The 15,159-nt window shown below is 39.2% G+C and overlaps 1 protein-coding gene across 1 annotated transcript in view; it reads right to left on the minus strand.

Moving 5' to 3' along the window:
• Nucleotides 1-1,476: 1,476 nt before the first annotated feature.
• LOC104515952 (protein NEL) overlaps nucleotides 1,477-15,159 on the minus strand; it is a gene marked incomplete at its 5' end in the record, with an annotated part of 50,463 nt that continues 36,780 nt past the window's right edge. Inside the window, 4 exons of the mRNA XM_010160128.1 lie at nucleotides 1,477-2,283; nucleotides 5,002-5,226; nucleotides 7,337-7,513; nucleotides 8,749-8,942. Of these exons, the coding sequence (XP_010158430.1) occupies nucleotides 2,233-2,283; nucleotides 5,002-5,226; nucleotides 7,337-7,513; nucleotides 8,749-8,942 (647 nt within the window). The remainder of the gene's footprint in view (nucleotides 2,284-5,001; nucleotides 5,227-7,336; nucleotides 7,514-8,748; nucleotides 8,943-15,159) is intronic.

Raw genomic sequence — 15,159 nt, forward strand, 5'->3', positions numbered from 1 at the left:
AAAAATTTGGAGATAATTTTCCTTCCAGGTGTCTTACCTGTTGTAGGTCTAAATCTGACGTCGGTGGATGCACTGAACCAGATTAAGGGGACACCTGTCTCACCCATAACTTATCCAATAGGGGTGCTTACAACTGTTCTGTAGGTATCTGACCTTCTCTCTACCAGCTCCACTGCTTTCCTTCAGAACTTTTTTCAGCCTCTGATGGAACCTGAAGATTCTGCCCTTAAAAAATGTTAGCTCTTTTCAGAAAAAGTCATCTGGTCTTCATGCATTTCCTATGTCCATCTTATACCTATTCTTGAAGGAAAGTAAAGTGCAATTCTTAAATGGCAACACTTTCTGGTAAACTTTCTCTCAGAAATGGGCATGCAGCTGCAACCAAAATCCACTGGTGATGTGCCTCTGCGTCTGAGGGGAAAAAAGGACCTCCTGACAATTACTAGCAGGCAAGCAAACACTGTACAGAAATCAGCTTCTTTTTAAAGGACCTTATGCTCTTCCTCAGAAAACTTGCCAGGAACTGGACAATATGGTAAAATCCTTGAGTACCTGTTATTTAGAGACTAGGTGAGTTTATTTGGTCTGAAAATCTTCATAGCTTTAATGGTCCAATGTAGACTACCAATTAGGGGGGTTGCTTTTTTTTTTTCCCCAGATTTTTAGTTTTTTGTTTTGTTTGTATTATTTGGATTCAGTGGCCTGGCATCTCTTGTATACCCTGCTCTATAAACAGCCAGTACTCAGCAGACACTAGGGCTCACGGGAATACCTACCAGATGCATGCAGTTGCATTGCATTCCTTTGAAAAGAATAGTGTTTAAAGGATGCTGTCATCTTGGGCAGCTTCTTCCTGTCCTGATTTGCCTCCACAGTTTGTGATGCATTCCTTACAAATTCAGCCTGTAATTTGTAAGCACTGCTTAATTCTTTATTTCTCTTCCACTATAACACAGCTTTAGTCACGTAGCCTCTTTCATTTATTGTCCCAACAGTACAGTAGTGAAAATAGGGTTTGCACATTGAAGTGATCCCGATGCATTAAGATACTTTACATAAACAACTAAAACAGCTGTGGAACTTATAGAAAAACAAACCAAACCAGGGCAGCTGGAGAGAGGAGGAATCTGGAGAAGATCCCCTGTAAATCTGAACAGATGCAAGTCACAGGCAAATGGTCTGCACCCACCCTGGGTGACAGCATCCTGCTGGCCCGTAGGATCTGATCTTTAGGCACATGCAATTTCTGTTCAATCCACTGTAATGACTCAGATCGATGAAGGTTATTTATTTATTCCCAGAAGAATAACAAAGACAAGAGATGATAGGCATAAAGTTGTGCCAGGAAGAAGCTCCCATATGTAGCGAAGCTAGCCCTGCATGGCCCAGCTGCCCAGACATGCTGGCAAAGATGGAACACTAATGACATGCATGAAAATGACATCCCTGAAAAGGAAAGACAGCACAAACAGAAACTTAAGGTAAGAGAAATATTTATTTAAATTTGCACAATAACGAGCTTATACTGAACAAATTCAATCAAGAAATAATAGTAAGTGCAGTAAAACAAGGAAATATTGATGACTTTTCCCATCAGAAAACATTAAGAAGCCATGCCTGTGCATCACGTTTTTTCTTTTTAGCTTTTTTTAATTTTTTTTTTTGTTTTACAATAACTTCTATCTTTTTTTTTTTCAGCGCACATACTGTACATATCACATCTTAGCTGCTAGATTCATTATTCCTGAAGGCTTCATCCTTTTACTCAAACATCTGCTAAATTCTGCAGTGAGCAATCAAACATATTTGTGCAGATTGAAATATGGTAAGGTAAAAATCTGAATCTGGTCAAGTGCTGAACTCTCAAAGCTTCGGAAGACCCTCTAAGAGCTCCTAGTTGATTTTGGATCTTGACATCATTATGCACAGCATTAGAATGTGCCACTTAACACTAACCTAAATATTCTCCATCATTACGTCAGATAGACGAATACCCAGTAGATTTGGGCCTAACCTCACACAAAGGTTCACACCTCTGAGCTTGTTTTGAGTACAAAGTTTTCACTCTGATTTGGGTAACTGAGTTCATCATGTATCTGCACTTTTTAGATAGACAAAACCAATCTAATTTTAATTTTGTACAATTTTTGGTCTAAAGGTATTTTTTAATTTTTTTTTTTGTGAAGGAAAATTCTTTAACCAGAAACTGTTTGTGAGAGATGGTTGTTGGTGTCACAGTTCCTGAAGGCACTGTGGGTCCACTGAGCAACAGACGTGGCCATTCTAAAGAAAGGAAAAACAGAAAGAATTGAAACAATTATCACTTTGTACAAACCAAGTCAATTTAACAAGCTCAGCCATTTGCAAAGTCAGATCTGAATGTACAAATTTGTAAAACAGAAGACATGTACAGGTTTTGAGCGTATCAAAAATGAATTTTGATTCATGGCATTATTATCATGCCCTTCCCTTGCCCAAGGGAATGGGCTATTATGATTCCTCTAATTGCTTTCTTTGCTCTGGTCTGTATCCCAGAGCTACAACAGCCAAACTGAAACAAGCTGGGATCAGTGGAAGAAATGCTTCGGACATAAAGGTATCAGGCATCTGCTCAAGAACACAAAGCTGTTGAACAAGACAGGGCGCTTGGGAGTTTTATTCAGATCAGGCATAAGGGACTCTGGGTTTTATTTAGCCCTGAATGCTTCAAGTTAATACATCCTGGCTGCAACCCCAGTAAATATTAATCCATAAAGTTTTTCCTGATAGTCCCAACATTCTTCTGAGAATATTAGCAATTAAGGGAACAGATTGCCTATGGACATTATTAAAGTACTGGAGAAATTGTTTTCTGTATCTCTAATACTTCTTAAGTCTGATTCTTACAATGCAAATTAAAGGAGTATATTGTTTTTAAATTACTCCAAGTACATTCAGTAAACCAAACTGCCAGGAATGATTAAAGACCAAGGTCTCAATCATTCAAACATTTTCTTTCATTCCTTCTGTTACAGGAGGATAGACAATTCTACTGCCCACCTTCTTTACTTGTGATTTGAAATGGTTTTGTGGCTAAGTCAGCTTTAGCTGATGCCCAGGTTTCTGAATTCTTAAAGGATTTGTGTAAACCTATTTTGCTATAGCTTGCTTAGAGAGGCTTAGACTGGAGATTTGACCTTCCATGTGATGCTCTGCAAGAAAAGCGCAAGCTGACACAGGACAAATGAGATGGAGAACTACACAAATTGGACACAGCATTAACCTGGTCTGGAGGGAGCGGGTTGCTTGCATGCAGAACCACAATATTAAAATACTGCCAATATGAGCAGATAGCGTGTTTCAGAAAGAAAACCACTCTGTAAAGAGAATTGAGTGAGATTTGGCTTTCTGAGGGACAAAGCGGTACATCTTCGCTGTTACGCAGATTCAAACCCGAGCTGTATTCAATCTGTGGGATTTGGCAGAGTATCTGTTTTAATCTTATATATGTTCACAATGCAGCAGGGGATTTTAATAGTTTATGTGTGTGTTTACACTGAATACAAATTAGTCAATGCTTAAGGTTCATGCTTCGTTTAAGAGAAAAGGGCAGATGGGAGCAGCACACAGGAGGACATGAGCGGAACTGATACATGGCTTCTGCATTACTATTGATCAGCAGCACAATGATGAAAACACATTTCCTGTCACCGAATCTCGAAAGTGGTTTAGAGAAGAATCACACAGAACTACCTGGTTTACAGATGAGGAAACCGAGGCAGAAAAACCCCAGCAACTTGCCCAAGCAAAAAGTAACTTACAGCATTGGAATTGGTGTATGCCACCAGCTACGGACCCCAAAAGTATGGATTTCTGCATGTAAGCCTGATCCAACATCCTCTGGTCAGCAGCTGGCTTTCTAACCACTAGCCACTCTGTCAGGTCACATCATTTTCTTCTAACCACCAACCCGTTCTGACATCCAGACAAATGCCTATGCTTACTTGGCACATACCACTTCCCTCATAAAATGACTATGCCTCGAGAGCAGCAACTGCTGTTGCACACAGTATTGTGTCAAGCAAAATGGAGGAGGAAGGTGGTGCTTGTCAGCTTCTGCTACATGATCGGTTACTCCCCATCTCTCTCAGAAGGAGGTGTTGAAGTTAGATTATTTTTTATGAGCACCTTTTCAGACTAGCTTATTGTACCATGTACTGGAGTTTGGGAAGTACCTTCTGTGGGAAGGTCACAGGATAAACATCAAAATCTACTGAGAATTTTAGAAATAATCAAAGATCTCTAGATGAATCCTGCTGTCTTTCTCTCCTTGGCTACTACAGAAACATTCTGTCATTCTTCAGTACTGGATGATGGAAAATACAATTCACTATACAGGCTTATTTTGAATGGAATGAGAGATGTCAGAACTCACATAAGCCCACAGCCATTAATTTTTCTTCTCAGACAATGAATTGCTCTGACTACAAAAACTATTAAATGTACTAAACATCATGTTGATTCTAGTATTAATTTTAAAGCAAGAAAGCTACGTAACCCTGTAACTGGTCCTTTAATTCTCAAAACCATTATTATTCAGAAAAAGCAATTCAGTTTTGATAACACTATAGTATCACACAGAACAAATTTCTTGTGAAGTCTAGTCTCACATACCTATCCGTTACTGCATATGCTTCCAAGGTAGCATGGAGCTGTATAGTAAGAACTGTGCTCAAACTTGGATTGAGTTATCCTGGTGAAAAAGCAAAGCCCACTACCACGTGCACAGTACACTGCACCACGGGCTCTTGTCCTGTTTCTGCCCTGCTAGCACATTAAACCATCCTTCTAGAACATGCAAGAGTAAAGTTAACTAAGAGGAACTCTTCTACTTTTATCTCCGCTGATGTAAAACAAGTGTAGACACCAACTGTCCACTGACAGGACCCAGTACATTAATATATATATTGCACAGAACGAGCTGGGAAAGAAGCATCTCAGCTTAATTTTCATGCTCTTTACCTTGCACTGGCAGAGGGTGCACTCTGTGCCATGCTTAATCCAAGAAGATCCAGTGAAGCGAACAACATTGGTTTCATCCAGGCAGGTTTTAGTGATGTCATTGCGAACGGTGTCCGCTTGGCAGGGGTCGGTGACACAGCGTGGGCAGCACTCATTCTCCGGGAGGACGCTGAATTCACAGTCCACCTCCGGGCATGGCAAGGGCCAGCAGTCAACTTCGCCTTGCTGTTTACAAGTATGACAAGAACAAGAGAAGATTATTAGCCCTTATTTTCCCTCATTACCCATTTCTCTGACTCAGCAGTACATTTCTTAGCTGGCTAGTTTTATCCATCTGGTCCTATTCAGAAGTCAGTGCAGGGAATGCTGACATTCACTGCCTGTGGGAGAACAGCAAGTTTTTTTGTGCATGCTATTCAGGAATTGTATTAGATTTAACTTATTTCAACACACTCTGCATCAAGCTGCAGCTGAAAATTGTCCATAAACATGACGCAATACAGAATATGGATGTCCTTATAAAGTCCTACTTCTGCAAGTGACAGAAGCCATAACTGGGCTGTACTGCAAAAGTGCTTCAAAATCTCTGGTTTCACCCAGTTCTTACTTCTATTCAGACTGTTGGATTGCCACAGAAAGCCCTTGAATTCAGCTCTGGATGGGTTGGAGTTTCTATTTACCGTGGTTACAAATGCTTTGGCTGGACTAAGGGTGTCAAACTACCAGCAGCCAATGCAGCAGGGACCACCAGCGTGTTTTCAGCCACTTAACATCCATTTACGATCAGGATACCTGAACTTCCAAATGTAATCACACTTTCTGCATGATGAATTCAGTACAGTCAGGTTATGAGAAGGTCAAAAAAAGAAACTTGCATTGGGGCAGAATATTCTTAGAGGGAGTTACTGCATGCCTGCGCACAAATCTGAAGATGTCTAATTATTCATGTCAGTTACTAGAAGCTTGGGTCAGCTTCCCTTCAACTCTGGACAGGGGCCAAAGTTTTAGGTCTATTGGTCAAAGAAAGATTTCACAGAAGTCATTAATGTGTATTTCTTTTGGAGCAGGTCCAACTTTGACCTTCAAATTATTCAGCTCATCTGAGCATAGATCGAGTGGTCTGGATTTATGGGGGTCAAAGGGAATAGCACTTGTTCCCAGAGAAGAAGTTTATTCACAAAAACTGTATCTGAGGCTTTGAGAGTGATGAGCTCAACATCTCCAAAGCAAAAGGTGGAAAAAAAAAAATTCCCAAGGGTTTTCCATAGCTGAAAATTTACTCCTCCTGTTGCAAAAAGTATTGTGAAGTTACTCTTTTACAAAATTCTCATCTGGGTCACTTCGGCTCTTTTTGAACCACATGATGGTAAGATTGAAAGCAATCTTAAAACCAGTCACTGGTCTTGATACTTCAATTTATTTTCTATGGTGATGGACAGTATGAGGAGTAGACAATAAGCCATCACCCAAAAAAAATCCCTGACAGCTGAAAGAAAGCAGGCTTTAGTTACAGAAGTAGCACCTTGAGAAAAGAGACTTCTATTGAGATCCCAAACTGTAGGTTGTTCTGTTTGGGGTTTAAGACATTTAAAGAAGCACCTGGGAATCTATTTCACTGGATTTTAGCTGTAATAACACTGAAAGTACAGTGTCTACAGAAATAGGTTTCTGGCTGTTATTCATGATACTCTGACAAGGGAAAGCTGCTACATGGACTAGGCTTTACATTTGGAGATACCCTGTGATAAAAGCTGGTTGTTTTTATCTTGGGATTTTTTCTGTCACTGAAACTTCCTCAGCGGCATTATGCAGAATAGCATTTTCTCCGACTCAGAAATACATGCCTAGGAAAAAGATTACAAGCTTGAAGAGATTTTTTTTTTTCAAACCCCATTTCACTATTTTGAAAAATGCACCAAGTCTTACTATTTTTTCTGTTACCCAGAATGTCTAAATGAATAAACAAATCTTAGTGTACTGGCATCTTTGAGATTATCAACCATGATAATAAAGACATAGAATTTCCTTATACTGCTCCATCAGTCTTTGAATGAGTAAACACGAGTGTTGTTGTGTAGGTGTCATATCCAAATGACCTCCACTCTATGCTAAAACAATCTTCATGATTAAATAATTTATATTATGTCTATTGTGTCAAAAAGCATTTTTGACTGGAACTTGACGATACTGACAAATATCCATGAAAACCAGATTTCAATTATACACATACTCCAGAGGAAATGGATGCTAATGCATGAAAATTAACTCTTCACAGAACAGAATATCTCATATCCTTTTCCCCTCCTGCCTCTGCTGCTGTGATCAGAAGCCTTACCAGGCAGCGACACTGCTGACAGTTCTGTATCCAGGAGTCACCGCTGTTGTAGGAAAGTTCCCCGCTTTGATGTAAACACTGACTGCTGAGCCTTGGGTCACATTCAGGACAGCAAAACAGGTCAACAGTGGGATTTTCACAGTCACAGACCATTCGCCGGCACATCACAAATCCACTCTGTTGTTAGAAGACAGGCATAGAGCAATGGCAGAAATGTGACAAACTCCAGCAGTACTTGTACCAAAATTTGATTTTTTGGCATGACTCTAAGTCACTAGCAGTTCGTAAGTTTTTCCACTGTATGATATCTTCATCAAAATACAGCTCAAACAGAGGCAGAAACCACAATACACACCCAGTAACCACCAAAAAGCCCCCGTTGTCTTATATACATCCTTCGTACAACCACTCTTCAGATAGCTCTCACCTAAGTTGATGAAACCCAAGGGTTTCTTGCCCAAGGGTCAAATTACAATGGACTGCACAAGGTTTGTGTCATTCTCATACGGATGCTAGTCAAGTCATGCTTTACACTTCCAGATCAGTCCCTCTCTTCTGTAATTATAGAATCATAGAATGGTTAGGGTTGGAAGGGACCTAAAAGATCATCTAGTTCCACCCCCCCTGCCATGGGCAGGGACCCCTTCCACTAGACCAGGTTGCTCAAAGCCTCATCCAGCCTGGCCTTGAAGACATCCAGGGATGGGGCATCCACAACATCTCTGGGCAACCTGTTCCAGTGCCTCACCACCCTCTCTGTGAAGAATTTCTTCCTGATATCTAATCTAAACCTCCCTGATTTCAATTTGTACCCATTACCCCTTGTCCTATCACCACAAGCTCTTGTAAAAAGTAAAAATTATTCACATAAAGGATATGATAGGTAATCTGAAATTAAATTCATGAAACTTGAGTTGCTGAAATGCTCAGGACTTTGTCAGCAGTAACTGGGCCTTTCTTCTCTGACAGCGTTTAGCTTGGGATCAAGGTTCCCACTGCTAACATTTGAGAAAGCTAAGTTGAGTTACTCTGCAGATACACTCCCTACTTCTATTTATAGCCATCTGCTAGAGATACTGGCGTCAGTCACCAATGCCAGTATGTGTCTAGACAGTTTCTTTGCATGAAAATACCGTTACTCCCACCCAGAAATCACAGGAGGCATCTCTGCTATGAAAATAGCACTACAGTCCTTCTCCCACCATCATATAATAACCCTCCTGTGGAAGTTCTGCTCATGCAGATTGGAGAGAGAAGCTCACCCCAAAACCATATATAGTATACAATTCCATTTTTCTGTAGCACCACACGCACACCTGAGAAGGCAGTTAAAACAGGAATTTCACTTGAATCATGACACTGATCATCCCTACCACCACTTTGCAGAAGCAGCTCATTCTATTTCCACTGACCTGGCACGAGCAGACAGAGCATCTGTCGTTCTCCAGCACCCAAATCTGACCATTGTGCTTGATTTTGTCTTCGTGGATACAGTCTCCTGTGCAATTCTTGCCATGGGGACATCGACAGTCATACCCACCATCCAGGTTAAAGCAAACAGTATCATTGGCGCAGCTATGCCTCCCAGTTCCACATTCATCAATGTCTGCAAAAACATGCCATATAATGCTTTTAGACCATATTCAATTAACAAAAATGTCCTTGTGGCAGTCAATATAAATGATTGTTGGCCATTAAAGCCTTCAGCTGAAAATTAATTTGCACTTCACCAGAATGGGGAGAAGTAACTTACAAAAAAAAAATTTTTCAAATCACATCACATCAGCTTTTAAAACATGGTATTTTGAGTTTTTCTATACATCTTCTTAAATGAATGGTATTGAGTAAGGTAGTTAGAATGAAGAAATCATGGGAAACATAAGAACAAAAATAATTCTCAGCTCCTTCATGAGCATTAGTTTGTGACGACTGTTCATGAGATGTGCAGTCAAACAAGAAAAGCTGCAGAATCTTGTTTTTAAAACTTTTTGCTGGCTCTGTCTAGCACATTAGAATTCATTTGCTGAGAAGTTAATGGAAAAGGTGATGTCTGACCTGTAAGCTCACTTAAGCAAGCACACCATGCTTGAAGTCGCATCATTTATTAGGGTGTGCAAACTAGAATATTTTAATTATTCAAGTTGCAGTGACATCTATAGCCCCTGCGTCTAGCATAGAAAATGAAGAAAGTAATGTCTCCAGTGACTAAAGGTAAATGAGTTCAAAACAATCCTATCTAATAGAATTCAAGAGTACCTTTGAACGCCTACTTCATCAAGGTACATAAAATTATTTTGCAAGGGCAAACTAGCAGCTAGCACTGCCTTCTCCTTCAATAGTCTTTATTTAGCTTTTCCAGCTGTCCACATGGAGAAAAGTTATCTGGGAAAAAAGCTTTGAGAGGGGATGAAGTAAACAACTCTATGCGATAAAACATGTAAAACACTAGAAGAGTAAAGACTAGATCTATGGCAAGTGTACACTGAGTTCAATTCTACATACAATGTCACAACAGTCTGGCCCAAGTTCTTAATCCGAGTTCATTTAAAAGTTGCACTGTGATATTTAACAGTTCAACCAGTACAAGACAAAATAAGCAATACGGACATGAATGTGTCTTTCACCATCAGCACGAAAACTTAACAAAACACTCAGCTTTGGGTTCAACAATTGAAATGAAACCTCCAATTCACCTCAAGCACAATCAGTATAAAGATAAATAACTCAATTATAATTTCAATTCCGAGTGTGGCTGCAGTCAATAAAAAAAAAAAAGTAAACAAGTTGTTAACATGAATATTAATTGGGATGAAAAACAGCAGGGAAATTATTAGAATTTCATTGTATAAATAAGCAGCATTGTGGGTTTCTTTCAAATACTGTGTGCAATAACAGCGGCACCATCAAAAAAAAAAATTATTGCCAAATTACTAGGGCTTATGGGAAGGATGAGGAAAATGTCATTTGAGAGGAACTGAGAAGAAACAGATTGGTCATCTCCAAAAGAACATCAGCAAGAAAGGACATAACAAAAAAAAAAAAAAAAAAAAAAGAAAAAGAATTCTCCAGAGAAGATATCTTGAGAGCTTTTGTTCCCCATATCGCCTAACAAACACATGAAACTGGGGAGATGAAACGAAGACAAGAAATTTAAGTCTGGTAAAGAGAAATAATTTTTTATAATGCATAAACAAACTATGACACTTGCTGCCACGGATTGGTAAAAGGGAAAAAAAAAAGCGTAGCCCTAAGTTTATAAAGCTAGCAAGAATATTCATAAATTCATAAAATGGTTTAGGTTAGAAGGGACCTTGAAGATCATCGAGTTTCGAACCCCCTGCCATGGGCAGAAGTATCTTCCACCAGATCAGGCTGCTCAAATTCAATTTTTGGTGCTAAGAGATTTGGAAAGAGAGATCACATTTTGTGCATTTGGGTCTATGGTGCCCTTATTTATGTATCAGATAATCCAGAACAGGCAAATCATCTCAGACCTCCATCATCATCTATTTCGCTATCTTCTGAAGCATCTGGAGTCAGCCACTGTTGCAATAAGGCAGAAGATAGGATCATGGGATCATGAACCTAATTTAGTGTGGCTGTTCGCATGGCCCTCAGCAGCCAAAACATCACAGGCATGTCAGATGGAGAAACCCACCCAAGGAGTAAGGGTGATACACAGTTAGTGGAACAGACGGCCATGCAGAGGCTGTGCAATCTCCAGCATTGAAAGTCTCAGACAAGTAGCTAACAGGAGCGATTTCAGGGATGCTGCCCTGGGCAGAGCAGAGGGAAGGAAAAGCCTCTCTCCGTCCTTTATTTTCTCTTAAATCCATACTGAAAGTAACACAATCCAGCAATTCAAAACTAAGATCTCTATATACTCAGTCTAACTGGTTCTAAGTTATGCAATAAAGAGAACAAACACAAATCCTATTTAAATATAATGGTTAACAGCAGGATTCTCTTTATCATTGGAGCAACTTTTAATATATGACTTTCCAACACTTGCGTTCATTTGTTTAAAACATTGTTTTGTACAAAGCTTTCACGTAGTTAGTGTCATAAATGAAAAATATCACTTCTCAACAACCTGGCCACTTAACTGAAAGCAGACATATTTAATGAGACACTTGGACGAAGTTCAGCTGTCATGTAAATAAGCACAGTTTCCTTTAAACAACAAATGGTGACCCTATAAACACTAAGGCTGATTTTGGCACTTACGTACAAGTGTATTTCACAATTTTCCCATGAGGAAAAGGCTTCTGGGGTTTGCTTTTCAACATGGCAATGGTTAGTGCACAGTTACTGAAAACAATTGAGGTTTCATCATTGACTCTGGTATTAAGCCAAGCTTATTCGACATTGAGAATTTATGAAAAATCCCAAGCTTGTTTTTTCCAGTTCTTTCATTCATGAAAATAAATATTCTGGATAGGGCAATTTAAATATCCCTGGTCAATGCAGAGGCTATTTAGGTTTTGATTCTAACCTAATCAGAAACAGCAGTGTGTTTATAACACAGCAAGAGAATCACAGACTTTGCATGCATGAAATTCTCATCTGCATTATTCATCCACATCAAACCAGGCATTATCTGCACAGAACCTACACACAAATAATTCATATCAAGCAAAACTTCATTCAGCTTTTTTACTTTGGATTTATAATGGCTAGTGAATTATGTTACTGACATTTTGTTTACAGCCATAACCAGCTCTCCAATTTCCATAACCATATGGACAGGGTACACTGGCCCCTGTATCTTTTGTGTCTAAAAATGGGAGAAGGGTGGTTACAAGTTGCATATTTCCAGTATATCCAGCCCCAGAGGCATTTTGTTATCTCACCAATATTTTTTTTTCTTAAAAACCCAAACCTAACAACCAATAATTCACTTCAGGCTATTTATAACACACTGCTTAGGAATCAAGCAGCTTGAACGTTATGACATTAGAACACCAAACTCTCAAAAGCCTTGGAGGTTTGCCTCAGAAAAAAAAAAAAAAAAAAAGGAACAAAATGTAACTAGTTATCTAGTGGTAAATTGAGGACCAGTTCTTATTTATCTACTATATACTAAAAATAGCAGGATCTTTGATCTGGCACATTTTTAAGGATTTTCATTTTCTTACCATCATCCCTGCATAGAACTTAATATTCCAATGACAAAAGAGTAGGATGAATGAAGAAGTAGTGATACAAGTTAAAGGAAACTAGGAGTTAATTGTATCACAAGTAATTTCATGCCTACACAGGAAAAAATACTAGGCTAAAGCTATACAAAATGGTGACACTACCTGGAATGACTAAACTCCATTTGTAATATTTGAGAGACTGCAAGGGAAGAAAACTCCAGAAATACAGGAATTTCAATTTCCTCATCAGATTGTGACCCAAGGCTGTATTTAACAGATTTACTGAGTGTTTCTTGGAACAGATAGTCAAAGAATCTCAAATGCACCATTTGACTTAGCCCTAAGCAGTGTGTAGGCTCTGATTCAAAATGCTTCTACTGAGCAACTACTCTGCATTGGTGACCATCAGTGACCACAGTGTATGCAAGTTCAACATCCTTAAAAGAATTTAAAAGGCTGCAAAAAAAAAAAATCTCTGTGGTACCGCTTTTATTTTCAAAGGAGGAATAGATGTTAAAACAATGAAGTTTTAAAGATTAATTACAACTAGAGTCCAAAAGGATAAAATGTTTTCAGTTAGAAAGAAGATTGTTTAAAGTTACTGTAGTATCAGAGTACTGTAGATTCAGAGTAAACATATACTATGCTAATGAAAATTCTTTAAAGGGGGGATACATTTCATATAATGCACTACTTTTATTTGAAAACTTTTCATGACCTCTCTTGCATAATACACGCTCTTAAAGGAACCATCTGCCATGGAATAAAAGAGGTCAGTGACTCACAGATTAATAGTGGGCTAATTAGTAAGTCATAAAACGCAGGAATAAATGGTCAGGTTGTTGTAAAGTAGAGTTATCCCAGGGAAGTTCCCTACAAATCTGTGCCAGCATGTGTGCTGCCCAATCTCAGTAGTCATCTGGGGGAATGAATGAACAGGAAGATGAAAAAGGCTGTTGATAATAAAATATTAAAACCAAAAAACTGAGAGTGGAATATGGAAGTATTTAATGACATCGGCTGGGTAAACTAGAATGTCAGAAGAGATTCAGTTGTGATGCACATGGGGAAATACCCATTCAAAAATCAAATCAGTCTTTTAGATCTGTTCTGGAGAGAGATATTGGAGCTACTGTGGATAGCTCTAAATAACGACAGCTCAATAATATTTTGGGAAAAAAAGCACAATTACAGTATTGATACCAACAGATGAGAAAACTCGCAATAAACTCACAGGAAACACGAACAAGGCACAGTTAGAAAATAAGTTGTGTACACCCTGCTAGGTAGTGACAAAGGGCTCAGAGATGCATTCTGGTATAGCTGATGGAAAGGTGCAACTTCCCCTCCTCCAGTGAGCTATCCAGCCTGACGTGTGGGGTGTTCACCAAAAAAGGTCTCCCCAGACACGGTTTCCTAAAGGAATCATTGTGACAGCAGCTAGAGTGTCACCTATGTAAAGAAAAGATGAACTTGAGAAATTTGCTGTTGGAAGAAAGGGGTTGGGATGGTGGATAGTTTCTTTGCTCTGCAACAACTGAAGTTTCTGTTACTTCAGCTCTGGGGAGTAGCATTAGCTCAGCAAGGTGACAGCATGAGGATACCTGACTACTCCTTGCTTCAGGCAAAACAGGATGGAGTGCATTTGATAGGGAGCCCAAGCTCTGCTGAGCAGAAAGTTTAGTTTCTGCACCTCTCTGTCCTAAGTAGATCTATTGACTGATGCAATCATTCTTCAAAGCGCAAGTGAATTGTGAATAATTTACTTGTGACTTCATGGGGGCCAGCTGTCAGAGTGCTTAGCAGATGTGGAAGGTGAAGAGCTGAAACTTCAGATGCTGGTAACACCAGCTTCACAGAAATGTTCTTTCCTGATACAGTAAATGTGTTTAAATTACTGCCATAAAATGTAGTGGTTAAGCCTCTGTTTTATTAGTCCTTTTATAAAAGATGAGAAACTCTGTCAATGATGCACTCTGCCCACACTCCAGAATATTTAAATTCTAATGTGTCTCCGTATCTGCCTTCTGTTTGGTAACGCTTAAGTTAGGTTTCCAAACTCATTAAAGAAGTTTTAGTGCCTACAGCTCTGTTTGGGATGGATGGAAAAACAATCACTGTATTTGTTGACCCTTTATGATCATGAATAAAGGCAAAAGGATTTCGATGGAGCTTTGTGAGTGCTAGTAAGATTTTCCTGTCTCCTTAAGTGCTATCAGTAACAAAGCTTCTGTTAACCATTACCAACACTGTAGAAAGATCTAAGTGTAGCACTCTGAACTGACAGTGGTTTTTCAACTACAAGAAATTTCATGTACTAGTTAAAAAAAATGGATGTACTGTGAGATATTCAAACATCATGACAATGACAATCCCTCTGCCTTCCAGATCAAGAGACATGGATGCCAAAGCGACCATTTTGGGCTCTGTACATTCATTAAGGCTGGGGAGCATCCTGAGGCTTTTAATATGCCTCTATCACTCATTATCCTGGGTTGTGGAAAATATTGTTCAGCTAGAGCCCTAGCCTTCTGTGTTGTCAGGCAGCCTGCTCCATCACATGGAGAAGGAAGGGATTTTAGTTCTGCAAGCAGGACAACAGAAGTAGAAGAATAATATAACACAACACTTCAGAATAACAATCCTAAATTCTGAGTTCCCTTGCAACCAAAAGGATCCTTT

This window comes from Eurypyga helias, unplaced genomic scaffold, assembly GCF_000690775.1.
Source record: "Eurypyga helias isolate BGI_N326 unplaced genomic scaffold, ASM69077v1 scaffold5521, whole genome shotgun sequence".
In the NCBI taxonomy this organism is placed as follows: Eukaryota; Metazoa; Chordata; class Aves; order Eurypygiformes; family Eurypygidae; genus Eurypyga; species Eurypyga helias.